This window comes from Eschrichtius robustus, chromosome 9 (genome assembly GCF_028021215.1).
Source record: "Eschrichtius robustus isolate mEscRob2 chromosome 9, mEscRob2.pri, whole genome shotgun sequence".
Classification (NCBI taxonomy): Eukaryota; Metazoa; Chordata; class Mammalia; order Artiodactyla; family Eschrichtiidae; genus Eschrichtius; species Eschrichtius robustus.
In genome coordinates this window covers 46,790,764-46,814,585 of record NC_090832.1, presented here as the reverse complement: position 1 = coordinate 46,814,585, position 23,822 = coordinate 46,790,764, and the positions used below count along the sequence as shown (strand labels likewise).

Below are 23,822 nucleotides of genomic sequence, written 5' to 3'. Positions count from 1 at the left end.
AACTGAAGCAATGAGGTTGTGCTCCTCTGGCCGTACATGGGTGCAAGTTATCCAAACCAAGGGCAGAAATCTCAATATCCTTGTACTCCGTGTGATTTTGGGATTCTCTTCTGGGCCTCCAGTGAAGAGTTCCTAGGTCTGAGAATGGCTCCGGCAGTAGTAGATTTGGGGTTAAGGATAATCCCACTCCTTGGTCAGTGGATGGGCAGTGGTCCTTGCCTCTACTGTGGACGACAGGACATTGAAGGCACCAACTGGCAGACGAGACTCAGGCAGAGGTGACTCACTCTGTTTTCTATAGTGGACACTGATGAAATACCAGCCAAAAGACCGAGATTAGATTGCTTTATTCACCAGGTGAAAAACAGTTTCTACAATGCTGCCAGCTTATTTGGATTCCCATTCCAGCTGACCACAAAGCCCATGGTAACTTCTGCTTGTAATAGAACACGGAATGTGGTTCCTTCAGGAAAGGTATTTTCGAACTCTTCATCTTCTGAACTGACAGGTTCTGGATCCTGGAGCAACATGCTGAAACTGGGTAATAAATCTCCTAATGGAATAAGTGCCTATCCAAAGATCAGAGTGACAAGTTACTCGAGATCAGCCATGCAGAGTCCTGCCTTCCTTTGGTTTTACTTTGAGCTCAGAAGCCTGTAATAGAAGACCAGGTGGCCGTCACCATAGCAAAGGCAATCTGGAGAGTTCCTTAATGTGGAAGCCTCAGGAACAGGTTGTAACAGAGATGATTTCTGAAGAGGGTGGCAAGGGTCTGAGGTGTCCCCATTGTACTGTGGACGAGGGTGTTCAAAAAGAGGAAAGAGAGAAATGCCGAAGGTTATTAGAGTGACTTAAAGAAGGTGGACATGGAAACTCTGTTCCACCTGTAACTTCAACTCACCATAGTTCTCAAAGAAGTCAGATGGACACATTAAAGACCAAAGGCTGGGGGCAAGAGCAAAGTCATGGAGTCAAAACAACTCAGTTTGTTCCAAAACAATATAGAGTTGTTGAAACAAGGGGACCTCTATGTTCAGTGAGGAGTGAAAAGAGGTGTCCAAAGGGGAAAATTTCTGACACAGAGAAGACAGTTGGAATCAGACTTGAAAATGAAGGTAGGAGGGGACTCCAGCTGGAGCCTGACCTATCTGAAGAAGTGTCAGCCCGACTCCGCCTGGGCAGTGGAAACAATGGCTGACTCAGGAGGAAGATGTCAATACTTGAGACAAAAGAAAAAAACTGCTCAAGCAAAGAGAGGGATAAAAGGACGGATGATCTTCTTGAACTTACAGAGGACATGGAAAAGGAAATCAGTAATGCTCTAGGCCATGGCCCACAGGATGAGATCCTAAGTAGCGCTTTCAAATTATGAATCACTCCAGGAGATATCCAGACCTTGAAGAACTATCACTGGCTCAATGATGAAGTCATTAATTTTTACATGAATCTCCTGGTGGAAAGAAATAAAAAACAAGGGTATCTAGCACTTTATGCATTCAGTACTTTCTTCTATCCAAAATTAAAGTCTGGGGGTTACCAAGCAGTGAAAAGATGGACCAAAGGGGTCAGTCTCTTTGAACAGGAACTTATTCTGGTGCCCATTCATCAGAAGGTACCTTGGAGCCTGGTAGTGACAGAGCTAAGAAAACGTGTCTTAAATATCTGGATTCTATGGGACAAAAGGGCCACAGGATCTGTGAGATTCTCCTTCAGTATTTACAGGATGAAAGTAAGACCAAAAGAAATATTGACCTGAATGTTTTAGAGTGGACCCACTACCTCATGAAGGCACATGAGATTCCTCAACAGTTGAATGGGAGTGATTGTGGAATGTTTACTTGTAAATATGCAGATTATATCTCTAGGGACAAACCCATCACATTTACTCAGCACCAGATGTCTCTGTTCCGGAAGAAGATGGTGTGGGAAATCCTTCATCAGCAGTTGCTGTGAGGATGCCCTGCCGCGGTCCCTCCAGCTGCTGGTGGTTCTTTCATGATGGACGCTTCCCTATACCTCATGCATTGTGGGTTAAAAAGTCCCTGCATTGGGCTTCCCTGGTGGCGCAGTGGTTGAGAATCTGCCTGCCAATGAAGGGGATACGGGTTCGAGCCCTGGTTTGGGAAGATCCCACATGCCGCAGAGCAACTAGGCCCGTGAGCCACAATTACTGAGCCTGCGAGTCTGGAGCCTGTGCTCCGCAACAAGAGAGGCCGCGACAGTGAGAGGCCCGCGCACCGCGATGAAGAGTGGCCCCCGCTTGCCGCAACTAGAGAAAGCCCTCTCACAGAAACGAAGACCCAACACAACCAAGAATAAATAAATAAATAAAAATTAAAAAAAAAATGTTACCAGAAGCAGAAACTAACACACCATTGTAAAGCCATTATACTCCAATAAAGATGTTAAAAAAAAAAAAAATGTTACCAGAGATAAAGAGTGATATTTAAAAAAAAAAAAAAAAGTCCCTGCATCACCTCTGTTCTCTCACAGGTACTGAGCTGTCAGAAGTGCATGAAGGCCCCTCTCTGCACCCTAGTCCTGACTTGGTGTGCGGAGGGCTGCTTGCAACCCTGTTTATAAAGGCCATGCCTGCTCAGAGCCCTGGACTCTCAATCCACACAAGAACGAACGCTAATTAATACTCTTTTTTAAAGATTTTTTTCCCCTATGAATGTGGGAAATGAAGGATTTATTCTATGATTTGTTTCTTCTGTGTGTTCACGTGTATTCATTCTCTCACTCATTTGTAAACATAATGGTCAGTGGCTATTTTCTGAGGCTCTTTTAAAGTTAACTCTAAATTACTCATTTGAACTATTTATTTCTGAAAGGAATGTTAAGCTGCCACTCCCTGCTGAAGATCAGGAGGGAAAGCAGTGGGGAGGGGAAGGGTTAATTAACTTCTCTAGCCGGAGCCATAACTGCAGACTTGAAGCAGGAGGTCTTTTTTCTTTTGAGGCTTGAAAATGCCAGGAGAAGTGCTGTGGTGTAGGGCTCTGGCTGCCTTTCAGAGGAAGTTCCACACTACAGCATTGGCACAGTGTCGTGGAAAAGTGGAATTGTGGCCAAGGAACTCTGGCTATCCAAGTGTCTTCAGAAGAGTGTCATGGTCATCCTAAAGAGACTTCCCTTTCTGGAAGTGAGGTGACTTGGCTACTCTTGAAACTGGATTTAAAGTCACTGTAAACCCTAAATCTTCATTTTCATCCCAGATCTGGTTGAGTATAAACCTCACATATGTAAGTGCTGGACTGAGCTGTTTATTTCAAAAGATACTATTCAATTTAAAGCTATTTTTCCTCAAAGTTTTTTTCTATATATAAAGCCAAAATTAAGTTTGGTACTCATTAGGATTTACATCTCCCCATTCCACTGCCGCTGAAATCTGTGCGAGAAAAGTTAGTACTTGGCTCTGAGGTTGCCAGTTATACAGTAATCTATTTTGCAAATGAAAGTTTGTATTTAACTGTTTTGTTCATTAAAAACCTTACAGTGGTTGTGCATATTTAATTTCAGAAAGTTTAGAGTTGGTCAGAACTTATTTTGCAAGATCTAGTGCCTAGTGTTGCTTTTCTGATGTAATAAAAGGTGGTCTGGAAAAAAAAAAGTCAAAAAACAAGATAAGTCATGGGCTTCCCTGGTGGCGCAGTGGTTGAGAGTCTGCCTGCCAGTGCAGGGGACACGGGTTCGAGCCCTGGTCTGGGAGGATCCCACATGCCGCAGAGCAGCTGGGCCCGTGAGCCACAACTACTGAGCCTGCGCATCTGGAGCCGGTACTCCGCAACAAGAGAGGCCGCGATAGTGAGAGGCCCGCGCACTGCGATGAAGAGTGGCCCCCGCTTGCCACAACTAGAGAAAGCCCTCGCACAGAAACGAAGACCCAACACAGCCATAAATAAATAAATAAATAAATAAATTAAAAAAAAAAAAAGATAAGTCAGAGTTTTTCAGGAACAGCAGTCTAATCTCATTTGGAGGTAATGTCACCAGTCCAACTGTGACCTCTTTGCCAGTGTGAGTCTTGGAGCAAATGGCCCTCCTTGCACCCCCTGTGATGGGTCCTACACTAAATGCATGTATCTACGATCATCCATATTTGGTGGGCTCTGAGTGGTATTGTGCATGAGAAGCTATTTTTCAGCAAATAATGAATTTTCAAGATTCTTGATATTATTTAAATAAATAGTTATAATTTTTTCATTTGAAAAACATTTTTTAAAATTATTTACTGTGGTGCAAAGTGTGAGTCTGTGGCCTTCAAGGGAAAGGGAAATGTCAATGACAATACTTGTCCTAACGTTGCTTACAATGAGAAGAAATGTTAAACAAAGACACCATTCTCTCTCTCTCTCTGTTTTTATTTCCTGGTCCCGCGGCATGTGGGATCTTAATTCCCCGACCAGGGATAGAACCTGTGCCCCCTGCATGGGAAGCACGGTGTCTCAACCACTGCACTGCCAGTGAAGTCCCAAAGACACCATTCTCTTAATGATGCTGCATTTACTAAGACAATAAAGTCAACACCTACATTTTAGAATAGAGAATAATGGTTCTCCACCTGGGCGGCTTATCTGCAACATGAGGGGTAGGAACTGGCAGAAACATTTCTTTTGAGTCTCTGCCAGAATTACCTGTGAGATACTGAAATAAGCAGCCCAGTGGGTAGATGTTAACCATATTACCATCCTGCCCTGACAGGTGTAACTCTATTGACAGGTGGATACTCAGGTCAAGACTTTTCATGTATTCACAGCTGCTGCCTCTTCACTTGCTGAATTTTCCAAAATCATTCATGCATCAAAGTATGTTCCTAAAAGATTTGCCTGTGTCTATATGATGTAACCAATCAACTGAGACGCAAGAATCAACTAGACTCAGGGAATGACAATTTCAATTTGCAGGGACTTCCACTATTAGAGTAGAAAGAAGTAGATCATCCATGGTCTGGTTATTTTATTTGGACATATGGAGCCTTCATCAAATAATTAGCTTTAATCATTCTTTAATTAATATCTAATAATGATTTCCTAAATGTGCCAAAGCAAATAAAAGTGGGTGTTTGTTCTACTCTATGACTGGAGAGTTATTGTGTATACATAGATTCCTGTTTTTTTCCAGTGTCTTTGTGGCCTATGAATGGTCTACTTCTCTTTGAGTCCACCGTATTGTGTCTGCACATTCTCAGGCTAAGATGTGTTAACATGAAAAAGAGGTAGAAGTCAAGTGTAATTAAAAACGACAACAGTGAGCTATATGTACTTCTATACCATTAGTGAACTAAACTGTTCACCTTTAATACTGTAAAACCCTAAACAATGATATTCAGAGCATGGTTTACTGTGATGAAAGTGGCAATTAGTTTATTGTTTTGGTCATTATTTTTGAAATTCACAATTTTACTTTATGCTAAATTAAGTGTAAAATTTAACAGTTTAATAGAGAAAATTTAGGGATCCATGTTATTGAGGGGCCAGGACTCTTATAAATAGAAGTTGACATCTGCTGCCTCACTGTCGTATATTATGAGACATAAAGGAGAGAAGTGATTTAAACTGTCATGCTGGTTCCTGGCATGAAAAGGTCTTTGAAGTGTAGAGTCTGAAGCTAGCCCTTGGTTCTTAGCATCTGTATCTTACAATGCATTAAAAGTATAATGGGTGTTCAGGAGCCCAGCAAAAGCCTGCATTATGTCCATTGCTGGGGAACATGTCTGGCTGTATGGTGGGTTGGCCACCAGAGATCTATTTGCATAAAGGACCTTAGAATCTCCTGGGCAGAGGTCCCATTCTAAGGGAAGAAAGAGACAGGCAGACACGCTTAATCCAGCAGTAAAGTCTCTATCATCATCAGGAAAGAGTCATTCATCTGTTCAATCCACAAAGGTTTATTGAACACCTATCATGAGATTCTGAGTTTACCATGGGGTCTGTTACTCAGATTTGTCTTCCACTCTAGCCTGGCCTTATGGAGAGGGTGGATTCTGAACACAGAGTGGAAAGGGCACCTTTTTTGATATCTACATAGGATGGCTTTTGTACTTCTTAAAAGGGAGTATAGGGCTTCCCTGGTGGCGCAGTGGTTGAGAATCTGCCTGCCAATGCAGGGGACACGGGTTCGAGCCCTGGTCTGGGAAGATCCCACATGCCGTGGAGCAACTGGGCCCGTGAGCCACAATTACTGAGCCTGCGCGTCTGGAGCCTGTGCTCCGCAACAAGAGAGGCCGCGATAGTGAGTGGCCCACGCGCCGCGATGAAGAGTGGTCCCCGCTTGCCGCAACTAGAGAAAGCCCTCGCACAGAAACGAAGACCCAACACAGCCAAAAATAAATAAATTAATAAAAAATAAATAAAAGAAAAAAATATTTAAAAAAAAAAGGGAGTATAACATAAGGAGAGACAGGATCTCCCCCCCCGCCCCGCCCCTTACACACACACACCCAACACATACCCATACATACATTGCCATAGGTCTTTGGGGATGTGGAGATGGTGGCAATGCCAGCTGGGAAGCCACAGTGCCCAGCAGGGTTGGCTGCAGTACTGACAGACAGCCACTCCTGACGGTGGCCTGTGGTGCTGGCTGGCTGTGTGTCAGCAGAGCTAAGGAGCTGTTGAGGGCTCCTGAATGCTCTGAGAGCACGTTGCAGGGGCCGGGGCCCATGGGGGGCATGAGCCAGCCAAAGAGATGGAGAAAGAAGTAATTTCACATAAAGAGTTGTTAAGTTCTGTCTCCAGATATTTCAAAGATATTGTTTGAAGGAGAAATTGGAAAGATTGAAGTAACTTTTTTTGAGGACAATCACATAGTCACCAATTTGACCAATTTCAACAAACTCTATCCAAATTAAGGGTTTGTGTAACTGAAGTCAGCTGGTCATTCTGTGGGTATAAACACAGATAATGCTCAGTGGGTGTCTGGTCCCTTTGCAGTCTTTCCCATGAGGTGGCTCTTTCCCACGCAGAGCACTGGGGCTATTCTGTCATGATGATCTGGCCCCTCACCTCAAAAAACTTTTAATTTCAGTGTTGTTTCCCAGAAAGAGTTATCAATGCCATGCTCTGAGTTTTAGGCTTGGAGGTTTGTACTTACTAATTTCAAGCAATTTAAAATTAGTGCCTCAAGCACAATAGATGCAGATAATAATACCAAGTAAACAAATTGTTCTTAAATTTATCTTTACATTTAAAAGTAATGAAAAATGGGGCCTCCCTGGTGGCGCAGTGGTTAAGAATCCGACTGCCAACGCAGGGGACACGGGTTCGATCTCTGGTCCGGGAAGATCCCACATGCAGCGGAGCAACTAAGCCCGTGCGCCACAACTACTGAGCCTGTGTTCTGGGGTCTGCGAGCCACAACTACTGAAGCCCGCGCACCTAGAGCCCATGCTCTGCACAAGAGAAGCCACCGCAATGAGAAGCCCTTGCACCGCAATGAAGAGTAGCCCCCGCTCGCCGCAACTAGAGAAAGTCCGCGCACAGCAACGAAGACCCAATGCACCCAAAAATAAATAAATAAATAATGAAAAATAACTCAGAATCTAGTGATAGTTGTTCAATTAGACTTTGTGGATTGAATGAATGAATCACTGTTTCGTTATTAATTATACTGTTGTCATATAATTATTTTCATTATTAATATTAATTAATTATTACTGTGTTTTCAGAGAAACCTGATACAATTCCAAGGTGGAAGACTTGTGATGATCAAGCTGAAGAGTAATGTGATAATCACATGAGGATGAGACACTGTTATAGAATTGTCAAGAACCACACACACGTGTGCACGTGCATACACATGTGTCCACATGCACAGCACACAATGGTGGCAGGTATAATATTTCCCATGTGAGCACCTTCAAAATTCTTGAATTAGCAAGACAAATAAACATATATTTTTTACCACTGAAACTTATACTATATGTAGTGACACTTTAATTAGGCAAATTGTATTCTTGTATCAAAATATTTGTTTCCAGATCGGTTAATGTGCTTTTGAAATATTAATTTATTGAATTTTTCTTTTCTTTATGTGTATTCACTGTGTTTGGCTGGACTGTGACACCTTTGGAATGTGATTTTTAGAAAGGCAGCTGTGCAAATTTGACAGATAATCACTAACAAAAGAATGGTTTTGATTAGTCCCATAATGAACCATTATCATCAGCTTCTTTCAACAAGCTTACAAATACAAATATGTCCATAAACATTACATGTGTACTAAATGTGCGTACATTTTAATTTTAATGCTAATTCATATTTTTATACAGACTCAATACATGTTACCATTCAAGGTTGATTAAGTACAAAAGGATTGAAATGCAGCCAATAAAACAAGATTAGAAAGAGATTAGAAACAAATTTTAATTAGAAAATTGCCACCTCAAATCCTTTTAGGAAGTAGGTAGACATAAATAATAAATAGAACCATTTAGAGACTTTTCTTGACAAGTGGCTGGAATTCTGGAGGGCTGTATTCTAGTCACACCTCTAACTCTGGCTTTCCTAGTGACCTTTAGTAATTGTTCGGTAAATCTTTCAGAAGCTAGGAACATATTAGGTGATCAATAAATGCCTCTGAATTTCATTAAGGTCAGGAGAAAGAATCTCAGGTTGTTTTCCTCACAGGACAATTTCCAAGGCCATTTGGAGGAGATCCTGGGACCAATCTAAAATAAGGCTCCTGGCTCTGATCTTTGGAGACTTCAGATATTCTGGGTCAAGGCTAGATTTTATGGACTTGTAAGAAGACCGAAAAAGTTTTAGTTTTTCGGCGTGAAAACCAAAATGTTAAAGATACTTTTAAATGTCACATAATCTAGACCTTGCCGTAAACTTATCTGCAATTTACCATTAAACTGTTTCTTACCCGTTGGGCTACAGTGGAGGTGTCCCAGAAGACATGAGACTTGCTCTGTGTTTCGATGACTAGGGAATTATCTCCTTGAGGGTCACTCTGCCTGCATTCACCTTTGGGAACTTGCAGGGGTGCTATCCTTCAGGTCCTATGCTTCAGGACTTCTGCTTGCTTTGTTTGGAAATGCCCTTTGTGACTGACGGCTGCTGCCCCCTCACCCTGCGACGCTGGAGGAGCATAAGCTGATTAAACACACCAGCATTTGGTGAGTGCTCTGTTTCCCCTGATTTCCTGCACTCATTTTCTAAGGCTACTGTAACAACTTACCACAAACTTAGTGGCTTAAAACAACAAAAACTTATTCTTTCACATTTCTGTACATTTAAAAGTCCAACACAAGTTTCCCTGGGCTAAAATTAAGGTGTCGGCAGGGCTATGTTTCCTTCCGGAGGATCTAGGGAAAACTATTTCCTTGCCTTTTCCAGCTTCTTAAAGTTGCCTATATTCCTTGGCTTGTGGCCACCTCTCTCCATCTTCAAAGCCAGCAATGCTGCATCTCTCTGAAGGTCCCCAAAGTCTAAACCCATTTTTCCATTATCAACATCTCTCTGACTGTCCCCTTTTCTCTCTCTCTCTCCTACCTTTAAGGACCCTGTGGTTACATTGGGCCCACCCAGATAATCCAGAAAACTCTCCCCATCTCGAAGTCCTTCACTTCATCACATCTACAAAGTCTCTTTTGCCACGTAAGGTAACATATTCACAGGTTCCTGAGGTTAGGATGTATATATCTTTGGAAGGAGGGCATTATTCTGCCTACCACCCTTCTTATTATCATTATATTTCTTCAGGAATGGAGGAAGATAAAGTTGTTTTGTGAATTATTACTATAATTGTTATAACTTTCACTATGATAGAATCACGGTTGAGAGATGTGGTCCATATATGCAGAAATGGCCACGATAATTTTCTCTCCTATACACACTTTTGTGTCATCCCCTCTCACGCTGACTATGGGCTTGACCATGTGACATACTTTGGCCAATGGGAAATAACAAACAGGATGCAAACAGGTGCTTAAGAATGCTTGCACGTTGGGATTTGCCATCTCTTGCTATTCTTTACACCCCTCTGACTACCATGAAGACACCTGAGTGAGTCTACCAAGTGGTGAGACACATGTGACCCAGGCACCTTTGTCACTGAGCCAATAGTCAGTATTGGCAAGTAGCACCAATCAGTCAGCAGCACAAGCCACCAACATTTAAGAGTGATCACCTTAGATCATCCAGTCACCAGCTGACCTGCCAGAAACCACAGGTGCACGAGGAAGGCCAGCAGTGTGGAGCCAAGCTGGACCAGACCAGAAGGACTGCCCAGATAAGCAACAGAATCCTGAGCTAATTAGGATGTTTTGAGGGTGGTCTGTTATGCAACAAAAGTTAATTAATGCAGGAAGTGACGGGCAAAATGGAAGCCAAAGCCAAGAATAAGGTTGAATAGAAAGAAAATTCAGTTACAAGGGAAGAGTGAAAAAGAATATCCCTTAAAAGACAAACCATAGATATGAAACTTTTGGGAGAGATTCTACGCACAGGAACAGCTAAGTACATTGAGTCTAACCCCTCTTTCCTCTCCACCTTCATGCCCTCAACTCTGTGACATTCACTGTCAAAAGCATGCTCCAATAATCATTTTCATCTGATGGTATGATGTTATCTTGAAAGAGCTTAAACATCCCCTAATCTGATGCTCCCATTTTATTTAACAGAAAGCTCAAGCCCAAAGAGATGAATTGACTTGCCCATTTCACTTACATTTAGCTTATATTTCCTTTGTTTTCAATGAAACAAATATATTTCCTAAACACTTTTGAAAACGCTACGGTACTTTACTTGCAAGAGAATGTTGTGTTCAGTTTCCTTCTTTTTCCTGTATCTCCTGATATAAGTCTCAGGATGGGTGGACCTATAGCCAGAAGCTTGGTGGCAAGGAGAGAGTATGACTCTTCCATGGTCAGCATACCCAGAGAACTGTCTTTGAAAGGACACCTTTGCCTCATTCCTGGAAAAAATGAGCCACAGATGGAGGATGCCATCAGCGTGGCCTTACCAAAGAAACAGGCAGTTTTGCAGTTGGTCTTAAAGATTGTTCTCTGGTGCCGTTAAAGAAAAGGTAATGTAAAGCAAAGCTGTGTGCATTTAGAATCGCTGGAGGTGAGCCAGCTCTTTGAAATGATGTTACCATTCTTCTGGGAGCAACTCACCTTCTTGGTGGACTCTTTTTAAAGGGGGTTGACATGTATGTTTAGAAACAATAAACCCTTTCACCAACAGCTCCCCAAGACCTGGTAGACTGATACGGTTCACAAATTCAGAAGTGATGGAACTAGCCCGATAAGGTACCAAGCATGTTGCTGCCTCCTTGATATGATTGAAAGGCTATTGCTTTTCGACTGAGCTGCCTTTAAATAACAGACACTTGTTCTTGGAATACCAATCAGGTGCTTTCTGTGGGAAATGCATATTGCTCTCAATTCAGTTCTGCCTTTTCAATGCACCAATCCACTTCTAATCATTATGAAATAGCACTCTCATTCCTTAAAGCTATGATAAAATGTAATTGGAAATAAATCTTTAGAAGCATAAAACATAAAGAAATTGTTCTTGTAAGATGTATCATAAGGTATCATTTATAAGGACCTTACCAAATGATCAAATTTTGGCCTAAATTTCATCCTTGCACTAGCTGTAAAAGAAAGGTTTGCTATAAAAATTCCTAAACAGATACTAGGGGGCCTGAGTAACCTACTTAAGAGGACAGACTGTTTTGAAATACTTGAAGTAACACCCATTTAGGAAAAAAATATGCCAATTAAGAGGCTTTTATTTTGTAAAGCTGGTGCAATTAGATATTTATTTATCAATGCACTGTTAGTATAGTTTGGTACTTTGTCTACTTGGGAATAATTGCAATGAATTTGCTTTAAAATATTTTCACCTTGTTAGCCTGAATTGCTAAGATTTTGCTGTATTTAGTCATTTTTAGAGAGAATGTTTTCAGCAAAGTTTTCTTTTCTGCTTAGACTGTGTCTGTTCTCATAAGTGGAAAATGGCTGCTGAGTGTGTGAAAAGAGTACAAAAGACTTCAGCAGGCAGACACTATTTATGATCATTTGAAATTTTCCATCCATGGAAAATTCTCAAATTAAGCTTATGAAGGCAATCCAATTTAGCAGACTGATAACTGCACAAAGCACAAGCTTATTGGCAGGGCTGGATTTGGGGCTGCACTTGTCCTTGGTTCTTACCTTCCCTTAACAGCATCCCAGGAGTTTTTCACTGGTCCTGGAGCTTGTCCTCCAGCAGGGCCCTTGTTCCAGGGGCACCACCCTAAGCAGTGCTCTCACAAGGCTTCATCAGCTTTAGTGGAAACTGTTCTGGCAATTGCTGGTCCATCAACACAAAAGGAACCAAATCTAAGATCAGATGTGATTACAATAGGTTTATGTGCCTTTGCTTTATCACACATCAGCTAAAGACCCTGATGTCTTAGATTTTTTCCTATACTACAGTGTAATTAGTGGGAAAAATTAATACCTTCATCAACTGAAGGTTTTTGTGAGGTGATTTCAGGTGACTGCAAGATGGACTTGGAATTTGATGTCTGTCTGTGGGTTTGCATGTCTCCTTTTCTCTCTGTTCCCTAATCTCTCTCACTCCCTTGGGACTCCTGTTCCTGTTTGTACAATTATAATTGGAATTCCCTGGCTTCCAAAATGGTGTAGTTTCAGCTTTACAATCCAGCAGAAACCTCCCCATTGCCTAAACAGTTTTTTACTCTTTGCAGCCTGAACTGTTTCACAGAACCGTATGGTGCCCCCAAGCCTCTGGAAGAAATGCAAAGTTTTCATGATGTAAAAGGAATAACTTACTAAAGAGAATCCTAGTGGATCTATTGGGATGAGCTGTAGATTTCTCTAGAGATCGGTTGCCTGTTTGATGACAACAGGAAACATTTTCTAATCAAGGAGGTTTGAAACCTCCAGTGGAGTGTGCTGTTAAGGTCGTAGGATTTTTATTTCTACCTAGCTCAGTCAGCAGTGGCTGCGACTGGTTTTTTGTTTTGTTTTATGTTTGTTTTTTTTTTTGGTGAAATGAAACCCGCCTCTAAAAACACCCTCCTAGGCCAGGCCTCCTGTTTTAGGTGTCTGTGAGGAGGCTCCAGACTTTAAAACAACCCTCAAACTTATTTAACAACTGGAAACTGCAACACTTTTTTTTTTCTGCATGTGATGAAGAAATACTTGCTTACTGAGCTAAAAATAACAAATTATAAAAGACAGCACAAGTCAAATAGAATCTTAGAATCAACTCTGATATATATTCTTGGTAGCAGCAGCAAAGTTGAAGAAAAATTTGGACTATAAAAGATTATCACTGAAAAATTTCTATGCATTACTTTTAAAAATGTCTCTATGAGTCTAGGCAAAGATTACTATTTTTCAGTTTTACTGGTGGAATACCTAGGCTGAGTTTTTTTTTTTTGTTTTTTGTTTTAAATTTTATTTATTTATTTAGTTATTTATGGCTGTGTTGGGTCTTCGTTTCTGCGCGAGGGCTTTCTCTAGTTGTGGCAAGCGGGGGCCACTCTTCATCGCGGTGCGCGGGCCTCTCACTATCGCGGCCTCTCTTTTGCGGAGCACAGACTCCAGATGCGCAGGCTCAGTAGTTGTGGCTCACGGGCCTAGTCGCTCCGCGGCATGTGGGATCTTCCCAGACCAGCGCTCGAACCCGTGTCCCCTGCATTGGCAGGCAGATTCTCAACCACTGCACCACCAGGGAAGCCCTAGGCTGAGTTTTTGAAACGTCAGTGTTCCAGTGGAGCATACTTTGACAGTTACTGGTATAAAACTGTACTAGCTGTAGAGTGCTCTAGGAAGATTTATAATAAAATTAATGATAATGTGTTGATTATGTCCTTGAGTGTAGTATTCAAACAGTTTACTCTGATGGTTAGCTGAGAGTTGAGGCATAGAGAAGTCTGATGCTAAGTTCCTTATATTTGGTTTCCTTCACTGCTTAGAGGAGAGCGATTGACATTTAGACCCAAGACTCTCACTCCAGACTCACTGCGCAGTCAGTGAGAAGCTGGCCTCTCAGCGTGTGCTGGTGTCATGCCTGTTCCATGCTGAGAAAACGGCACCAATGCTAATTGAAACGGTAGAGATGATTACCAAGGCTGTAGCTTGAGAAGCAACATATACCGACAAGGAAGGGCAAAGGGCTATTTATTTAGAAAAGTTCACCATCAAATCACTGGACAGGATGAACAACTCATGGAGAAAATCAACACTTAGTACAATCAAAAGGGAATCCACTGTTATTTGCTAGGCACTCTCAATGTGAACAGAACTCCCTTAAACATCTTCCACTGGATAAGCAACCATGACTGTGAAAAATCCATCTTATTTTTTTTTTTCTGTTGATACCTCTTTCCAAGGTTTTCCGAATTATATTTAAGCATAGTACAGGCTATCTGATGTTAGCAAGCACCCAGTTTAGCATTAATTTCTCTGGATGGAAATCTGAGCCAGATGTTTATGTTAGTAATAGCAACACTACGTAATTTGATCATTCCTGAGCAGGCTGATGTAGTTTCATCTCAAAGAGGGACTTCTGAGAGTTTGCGGAAGCGTCAGCAGATTTCAGTACAGAGGCTACACAAGTTTTCTAATCTTATTTTATTTAATTTCTTTATTGGTCTGACTTTGATTAGAGGTTCATATAAAACTGTGATTCTTCTATGCCTTGATTATGTTAAAGTATTTCTTGTCTGTCTCCTAGCACCAGGAGCAACTGCAAGTAAGTTAATTGTTACAAGGTTGTAGCAGAGAAGCACAAGTGCTCTTTGAGGTGGCTGTTATACTAGATTTCCAGATGGCTGAGATATTTTAAAAAATATATCCAACCTTGCTTCATATCACAAGGGTACAGAAATCCAACGGAGAAGTGCATCTTTCCAAGTGCTCTCATGTGCACATAAACAGCTTTGACTTTGGGAGCCAGCAAGGGGCACATAAAACAAAATGAGTAAAAAAAAATTGCACATAGAGTAATTTTAATCCATTCCATTTTTTAAATACCACAATAAATTTAATTTTCACAATAAATTAAATAGCCATATTCAGTTTACAAAATAGAATTACTTAGAGTGAAACCAGTATTTACAACTATATACACTATGTACATGACATTTCTCTTTACTGACATAGAACACGGAAGTAAAAGGACTTGACTTTCCAATGTGTGATTGACATGCTACAAGAGACACCATGGTCCATATGAGAAAACGATAGTGCAAAATCACCACAGGAACTTTGGAACGATGTCAATTTTATGAGATAAGACATTTTTTTAAATAATAAGAAAATAGTATTTTCTGTTTTCATGGCATCAATTCAGCATCTGAATTAAAGAGTCAGCTTTCCCTTAGAAAAGAATGCATAACCGAATCCTCTACTTCCTGAAACTTCACAGCCATTGGTACATTTTCACATGTTAATCTTTTGGCTTAAATCTATGAAAATGGCAGGCGACAAATTCTGACTCAAAGGAAGACTAACTCTTTGAGAATAGCTGAAGTCACTTTCCCCCAGTACCACCACCTCTTCTTTTTGTAAATAGCATAAAAGATGCAACTATGTAGATAGCAAATTGGTTTGTTTTTTGTTTTGTTTTTTTGTAAATTTTCAGTAGAAAAAGAGCTGATCTTATATTTGGTCACACACTGCGTATGTACAAGTATACATGGAAAAATGACTTGGACAGTTGTGTCTATAGGAAAAGTGCATATTTTAATCCAGACGAGACATTGTGTGTCCCCAGGCACAACACATAGTGTTGTACGACATTATTTTAGGGCCAGTTCAATGTCCTCCCAGTGATCTGGTAAAATTTTTGATTGAAAGGGTGAAAGAATTTGCGCAATTTGGTAATGACAGAGGGGTCCACCTCTGGATGAATGCGCCCCTTGCTGCCCGCCAGGCACTTATTAAAGATAATGTTAAATCTCAAGCAGTAAAACCCTCTGGTAGCATTGAAATACAAATTGTATTGACTTATCCTCGGGGGAAGATTTAGGAACTTCTCCACGAGTTGAAGTTCTGGCAGGGGTTCCATGATGAGGCGATCTCCATCGACGATGTGAAATTGCTCAATTGGAAAGTACTTCAACCACCGTTCCAGATGTTTGGTGTAGATGCTGGTTCTTACTGCCTTGTATTTCGTGTTCACTTCGCAGGTATTAGGGTCTATAGCCAGCTTCTCAAACTTGTAATAGGTTTTATTCTTCCTCTCCTTCCCCTCTAGCACCTGAGTGTAATCAGAAATAGCTCTTGTGGTTGGCTCCCTGACAATGATCAACAACTTGATAGATGAGTTCATTTTGTAAATCCTTTCTGGAACTTCCTCCGTGATAAAATATGCTGGGCTCTTTTCAATTGTGATTTGCTGAGGGTAGGAAAAAGGCATCTTTTTCCTGTACCACTCAATGCCCTTGGCATAATTCTCATCATTGTCAAAAAAGTGGATTTCTTGAGAGGCTTTGACCACTGCCGGATGGAGGTTCAGCATCTCAAGCAGGGCCCTGGTGCCTCCTTTCCTCACCCCGATGATAATGGCCTTGGGGAGCTGCTGGACCAGGTCATGAAGGCGTACCTGCTCCTTGGAAGAGTTGCCCTTCCGAAACTCGTGCAGCAAGCCACGCTTAAACTGCAGGGCGCGCAGGGGGAATTCAGCCTGACCACGGGCTCCGAATCGGCCTTCGATGGGGCAAATGGGTTGTAGCCTGTAAGCAACAGAGAGATGCTCTAAGGAGCTCACTGCAACTAATTTCTCATTTCTCTGGTTCCCCAGTGAGAGCAAGACTTTAAATGCATAAGTAAAACCACTGTTCTCCGCCTACTGCAATCCATAATGAACATATGTTTGGGAAGTTTTATTTTAAGCAACTCTGTATTAAATGAAGCACACATAATTGATGGAATATTTTTATTAGTGCTTCTTAAAATTTTTATTCACCGAGCTCTTAATTGACTATAGCGTGTACTGACATTCACAGTACAGGACAGACAAGTGACACCAACTATACTAATAGCCTTTTAGCAGCCCACCCGTTAACATCATTTAGAAAATACGAAAGACGGAAGATTAGAATCTTCAGCTGGGAGGCTAAAGGGCAGCTAGGAGGCCACGTCTTGTGGGTTTCATGTGGTATTATTTTCTTGCAGCTCAGCTGCACTCATATGACTCTGAAAAATCTTTGAGATATAATCTGAAAAGAGGTCCCAGTCTCTGCCCTCGGCTATTTGCGTCATCAACCTGCAAAATTCCAATCTTGGCACTTGCTGAGCTTTTCATTCTATGAGAATTTCTGCTTTGGCCTTGGGGGCAGCTAGAAGAGTACATATTTCTTCTGCTTCTCTTTCTCTTTCTATCTAAAAAGGTCAGGCTTATGTTTTTACTTTGCTGAATATAGGAGCAAACCCAATGCCAACAGCAAGTGCTGTATATCACCTACCACACCTGGGACCAGAAATCAACAAGACCTTGGCAGTGTCAGAAACCTCAGGTCCTCATCGTCAAGCCCATTTAAATCCGGGACTCAAGCTCATGAAGGAAGCAAAGCAATGGATGGAGCCAGAAAGGAGGATTTCCATTTCAACATTGCCCTAAGCAGTGAAAAAGCACCACTGCTTTTTTTTCAGAGAGAAAGTTGTGGTAACAATCACAATGATATTAGGCTGGAGTGACTATTTAATTTGGTGTGGCCAATTTATATGGTTAGTAAATTGAATTTCCTTTTGGGTATAGTCTGCAATTGAACTGAATTCATTATAACTTTCCTAAGTTTATCTGAGAAGGTATTTTCGCTTTCTTGTTAAAGGGTATAATATTAGTCAAAATGGCTGTTAAACCAATTCCTCCAAATGAAGCTTCTAGTTGCCCTAATAATTTGGAGTCTATGTTCCCCTCTCTGTGGCAATGAGGCTGTCTCTTGCTTTTCCCAAGAGACCCCACTGTACCTTTCTTATCTTCTGTAATGTTTACAATTAAAGGGAGAAGGGAAAAACCTCAAGGTCATGCCAAGGCATTTTGCAGAACTGAGGGGAAGGGGCTTGGCCTAGGCAATGTTTAAACAGCTATCTATCATAATGCTTAAGGAAATATATGAACACATTTTACCTTTTTTGTGGGTTCTTTATGATTCTAAAAACAACTTACGCTCACTGTGGAAAACATAAAAATATGGCATACTATAAAAAACAGGGGTAATCACAGTTAATATTTTAGAGAAACATGAATTTTGTTTTCACAAATTTGTTAATAGGATTAATATGGTAGAGCTCTAAATGGAAGATATATAAGGAGCAACACGTACATAGTCAAAGTATGTTTTCAATTGTGACGTTGATTGGGATGTCACAAATTCATCTTTTAGCTCTTGCTGGGCTCTGGTTGAGAATTAAACCCTAATCCCTTAAGTCATCCATTGAATGGAATGGATGGACTTCTCTCCCAGGCACCTTGAATGATGCTGTCCTTGGGAGAACTGAGGAAACAGTCAATCAAATCCTTTCCTGTAGGACTTGATTCTCTCACACAACCCAGGCTGAGAGAGGCTGAAACAGTGTCTTCCCTGTTTGAACTCGAAAGGAATTTCTCTACTTCTAGAAAAGGTCATTTTCCTTCTTTCCTTTATTTACCTTCTACCATGGGAGCTCATTCCCTGCAGAACAATTGCTTTTTGGACTCCCTAACTCAAGATAGGAAAAAATATCATATTATTTCCACTCCTTAAAGAGTAGGCATGGACCCCAGACTAAAAAACATGAAATTTTAGGATTGGAAGGGACAGTAGAAGTAATTGAGCTCAGCCTCCCACCCAGAGAGCAGGGTCTTCAGTTTCTAAAGGACAGGTCTGTGTGTATGTGTCAATTTCAGACAATCTGCTCACACTCTCAAGTGAGAGGTTTTGAGAAAGCCCCCCAAGCAATCCAATACCCTATAAAAGCTACCCCATTAGAGACTAGAGACCAGGTTAAAAATGAAGAGTTATCAACTAAATAACTAATACGTTAATGATTGTTAGATCAATTACTCAATAAAGCAAATGATTAGAAGCAAACTAAAGGTATTGGGAAGAACTTGATATAAAAGTTCCATGATGGACACGGGACAATGGTACCACCTCAAGGCTCTTCACTAATAACAAGTACTACTTTAGGGAACTACTCGGAGTCAGTGATAAGCTCTGGGCTATACCATTTCCCATAGTGAGTAGGAAGTTTACTTAGGAATTTTGAATTGAAAAGCATCAAAGGGGTTCATTTTATCAGTCAAAATTAATACTGGCTGAAGGAAAGCAAAGACCACTGTTATATTATTTGTTAAATAGTTCTGTGATAAGATCTATAGATTAGAAAAGAAAAACTGTAAGGAAGATATTTTTATTTTAATGTGTGGCTGCACTTTTATAGAAAATGGGAATTGAATTCATGGGGAACATACATCAGTCTTTCAACAGCAAGAATTAATTTTAAAGGGCAAAAAAGGAAGCTTCAAATTTCAGAAATTAACTTCTCTATCCTTTCCAATCATACCGGATGTGGGACAGTCCAGTGGCATTCAATCTGAAGCCAGCTGACATTGCTGGACTTCTGCAGGTCTAGTACCTCTCAACTGTTGGCTTATTTAGAGCCAAACCCTAGCTCTGTAAATTTCCTCTCTGTGAATCTTCCATTGCTTTCCGGGCAATTACTCTGAGCGACAGACTCCTTGTCTGGTATGTTCAGCTCCTGGGAACTAGAGCTAATTGACATAGTTAAAACTCCCCAAGCCTGCAGCCATCTTTCCAGGGCAATGGATTCCAAACCTGATGAGCTCCTTTACAGGCTCATACATAATTTTAACTCTCTTGGTAGCACATTAATTGCCCACTTATAAATTTCAAAATGTAGATACATAAATACATTATCACTATTTTGCTACGGCTAGAGGTCAACAACCAGATGCACACAGAGCTATAGTAAATGACATTTTTACTGTACATGGCTTTATCCCTTCTCTGAAAGCAAACAACACACACAGAATACAAATGGATCTTGATGAACACCTTGGTTTGGGCAACTTGGATCTCTTTCTTTTAAAGGCTCAATAAATCAAAATCAATACTGCAGAAGAACATGCTTCATGGGAATCTTGAAGGAGGAAAACAAATGGATAGATTTAAAATTATGTCCTAAGGAAGTTTAAATCGAGAGACATTTAAAGTCACACAGGCATAAGTATGTGTTTAATCACCTACCTATCCAAGCTCCCAACTCTGGCGACTAGATACAGGAGACTCCCAACGGCAAGGCTTCCCAGCACCAGGAGCTTCTGTCTCAGCCATGCCTGCTGTTTGAATAGCATGGCCCTCCATCAACCTTCAGGACTTCTGCAGCCTGAGAGATGGGGATAGAAGGGGACTCATCAGCAGTCATCTTTTACTGGTTCTGTTGATTGTCACAAAGCCAAGCAGGGGTGGGAATACAGGGGATAAAGTGATGTCACACAAAGAACAGATGCCATACCAGCCTTGACAACGTTCATGGACGACAGCTATTTAGCAAAACTTACCTACGTTTTCCTGCTCTGTGTTATAAGATCAAATACTAAACCAGAGGGAAGACACTAACCGGACAGAACTTGCTGGGCAACTGTCAAAGTACACTAAAATGCATATATAATTTTAAATGCATACATAAATGCATATATATATGTAAATATATATATGTTTTTGTTGTTAATCATTCAAAGAATACTGATTAAATGAGCAACTGAGCAACCTGAGGTTTAGCAGCAGGGCAACCAGTACACTAAAGGTTCTACTTCAGTATGATGGGATGAATGTAGCCATTGAAATCCCCCTTCAGTAAGTTAGTATTTGGGGCATAACAATGACACGCTTTACTGATATGTTTTTTGTTTCGTTTTGTTCTAGTTGTGAACGGAGGAAGGGGGTAAGATCAAAAGCTATGTCTTTACTTACTGAGGTTATCGGTGGTAACTATCAGGGTCTCAAATGTTTGGGGACAGTGGCGCTCAGTAACCTGATGTTTCCCTTCGTCTCCTCTGCCCAGGCCTGGATTGGACTGACTGATTCTGAAAACATGCTCAGATTAGATGCCCTGCTATGCGACCCCCTCCTGGCTCTCAATGAATTTAAACAGGGTTGGTGTTATGGGCCTCACTCTAACATCAAGACAGAAGCTTACCCGGAAGCTTTGTACTCTTATACCTGAAATAAGGCCAGCTGAGGAGTGTAAGGCTTTACTAGTGCTGTTATTAAATTTTGGGAAAAAAAGCAAGCTTCCGATTCAGTCTCTCTTATTAAATATAAATCCAATCCCCCTTTCAAGATAAGATCGTTTGCTTCACATTAAAAGTCAAAATGGTAACCCCAGGGCTTCCTTGGTGGCGCAGTGGTTGAGAATCTGCCTGCCATTGCAGGGGACACGGGTTCGAGCCCTGGTCTGGGAAGATCCCACATGCCACGGAGCAACTAGGCCCGTGAGCCACAACTACTGAGCCTGCGTGTCTGGAGCCTGTGCTCCACAACAAGAGAGGCCGCTACAGTGGGAGGCCCGCGCACCGCGATGGAGAGTGGCCCCGACTTGCTGCAACTACAGAAAGCCCTCACACAGAAACGAAGACCCAACACAGCCATAAATGAATGAATAAATAAATAAATGAATAAAAAAAAAAATTAAAAAAAAAAAAAAGAATAACTAGCATCACAGGCCCACATGACAATACTAGAAAACTTTAAAAAAAAAAAAAAATGGTAACCCCAGAAGAGGGACAACAGCAATGGGTCGTGGGTAGAGATTGTTTTGATGCAATAGTCTCTCCCTATCTGCTAAGTGAAGATTTTCTCTGTACAAAAAAGGATTATACTAGGATTGATGGGTTGATTCATTCATTCATCAGGAAATACTGAGCACTGATAGCATTTCCAGCTATTCTACTATGTTTATGGGGGATCCCAAAAAAGATCCTTAAAGAGTTTTAGCCCTTGGAAAACTGATGATGTGATTAGGTAATCATGAAACAATCAGAGAACACCACCTCATTCATGATAATGTATGAATAAATGTTGGGAAAAGAAAATGAAGGAGATGGTCAGGTATGTGGGCTCGATGGGAATGCTGTTTGGTGGTATGTAGTATATGATTTGGTGAGGAGGCTGTAGGAGGTCATCCCAAAAGGGAGAGAGAAGAGCAGCATTCACCCAACACACAGCCCACAAATATTTATGGAACGTGACTTAGGTTTTAGATTCTGTACCGGGTGCCCCAGAGATAGTGGCCAACATGGGAGGCTGTAGTCTCGTGGAGAAGACAGAAACTAAACCAGTAAATGTAGGATTCACATGTACCTACAAATTGTAATAACAGAGGAAAAGTACAGGATGCAGTGAGAAAGAATACAGGAGGAAGCTACTTCCGTCCTTCTTGAAGAAGTGACATTTGGGCTTATGCCTGGAGCAACAAGGACCAAGGAGGGCTGGAGGAGGGCAAGGGGGGTTTCAGCCAGACTAACCAGTGTGCGCAAAAGCACTGCACAGGGAAAAAGCTTGGCTAGTTTGAGAAGCGAAGGAAGGTTGGTGTGGTTGGACACAGGGATTTAGGGGAGAAGAGAAAGGGCTAAGAGCAAAAGCAAAGAAGAGGCAATAAGAAAGGTCTTTGTAGGGAGTGGGTGAGGCTGGGGTTCTAGCTTAGCACGGTCGGTCTGCCTTGTGTGTAGATAAAATGGGGAAGAAAAGGGGGAGAGAAAAGGAGGTTTGTTGAGACCGACTGCGTGACAAGGACATTATCCAGGTGGTATTTCAGGAAATTGTCAGAAAAATCCTACTAGGCAGATACAGTTATTTCCATTTCAAAAACAGGTAAAGTGAAGCTCAGACAATTTTCTCTAACTTGCCTGTGATCACACAACTTGCAGGTAATGTGGAGGCAAAGGCAGTAACTTATGTAGCACGACTCAGGGCTTCACTGAAAGAATCAGTCTTCTCCTATCTCTGGGTCGATGTCTGAAGTCCTCAGAGCCACCTACCTTCAGCACAGGGCTCTGATCCCTGTTGAAATGCAAATACTGCAGCAAGATGTGGAACAGGGTGGCAGAAAGAAACCTGTGTTCAAGTCCCCTATTCAAATTCTCCCCTTAGTGATCTTGCAGTGGCTGTTTAGATTCTCTGAACCATTTTTCCTTCTCTATAAAATGGGGACAATCTCTAACTTCCCCACTCCATAGGGCTATAACGAGAATGAAGTAAGGGTTCTACAAGTGACATCACTACACAAAGGTTTATTGATATGCCAGGCTAACATAAGGGATTATGTGTCATTATATCTTAGTGTAAATGAATTTAATGTGTGCTCACAAACAGTATGAGAGAGTAAAAGCTAGGATGTTGTTGAAGAGGGCCAGCTACAAATGGGAGAGATGGGAAAAGCAAAGGTAAAAATGTGCTTGCCCGTGGCCTCAATGAGGGTCACCGGCCTCATACAGAGGAGCAACTTGGAGGGAGGCTGGGGGTCACCTGGCCTCCTCTGCTACCTAAATGTAGCACTCACGCTCCCCATTCAAAACTATACCGCATGATGCTTAGTCTGCTTTCACCAGCTCCCTGATCCACCTGTCTGTCTGCAGCTACAGTTCAGCCATTCTTCAAGGTCTGGGCCATGTCCCAGGCCCTCTAGGAAGGGCTCTCCAGCTGATGCCCTAGTCCATGGTCCACCCCCTCCTCTCCTGAATTCTTGTTCTTGTAGTTAGAACCACAGTTAGGAGTCCAGTGTTCAGAAGTGTTGCATTAGCATTAGCTGCTGCCTTCTGCGTGTTCCATCACACCTCCTAGCAATG

At 41.6% G+C, this 23,822-nt stretch overlaps 1 protein-coding gene and 1 pseudogene across 1 annotated transcript; one reads left to right on the top strand and one right to left on the bottom strand.

Moving 5' to 3' along the window:
- The first annotated feature begins 201 nt into the window (after nt 1-201).
- On the top strand, nt 202-1,959 carry LOC137769324 (sentrin-specific protease 2 pseudogene; annotated as a pseudogene).
- A 13,683-nt stretch (nt 1,960-15,642) lies between these two features.
- Nucleotides 15,643-20,330, bottom strand: HS3ST5 (heparan sulfate-glucosamine 3-sulfotransferase 5). Its single transcript, XM_068551407.1, has 2 exons — nt 20,224-20,330; nt 15,643-16,704 (listed from the first exon to the last, which is right to left on the bottom strand). Exons 1-2 carry the CDS (start codon nt 20,328-20,330, stop codon nt 15,774-15,776), a joined length of 1,038 nt encoding a protein of 345 aa, XP_068407508.1. The 3' UTR covers nt 15,643-15,773.
- Between the last annotated feature and the right edge of the window lie 3,492 nt (nt 20,331-23,822).

Coding starts and splice junctions, on each gene's coding strand:
- HS3ST5 (XM_068551407.1), bottom strand. CDS start 20,330: ATGCTATTCAAACAGCAGGCATGGCTGAGACAGAAGCTCCTGGTGCTG. Junction 16,705..20,223: donor AGAGTTGGGAGCTTGGATAG/GTAGGTGATTAA, acceptor TGTTGCTTACAG/GCTACAACCCATTTGCCCCA.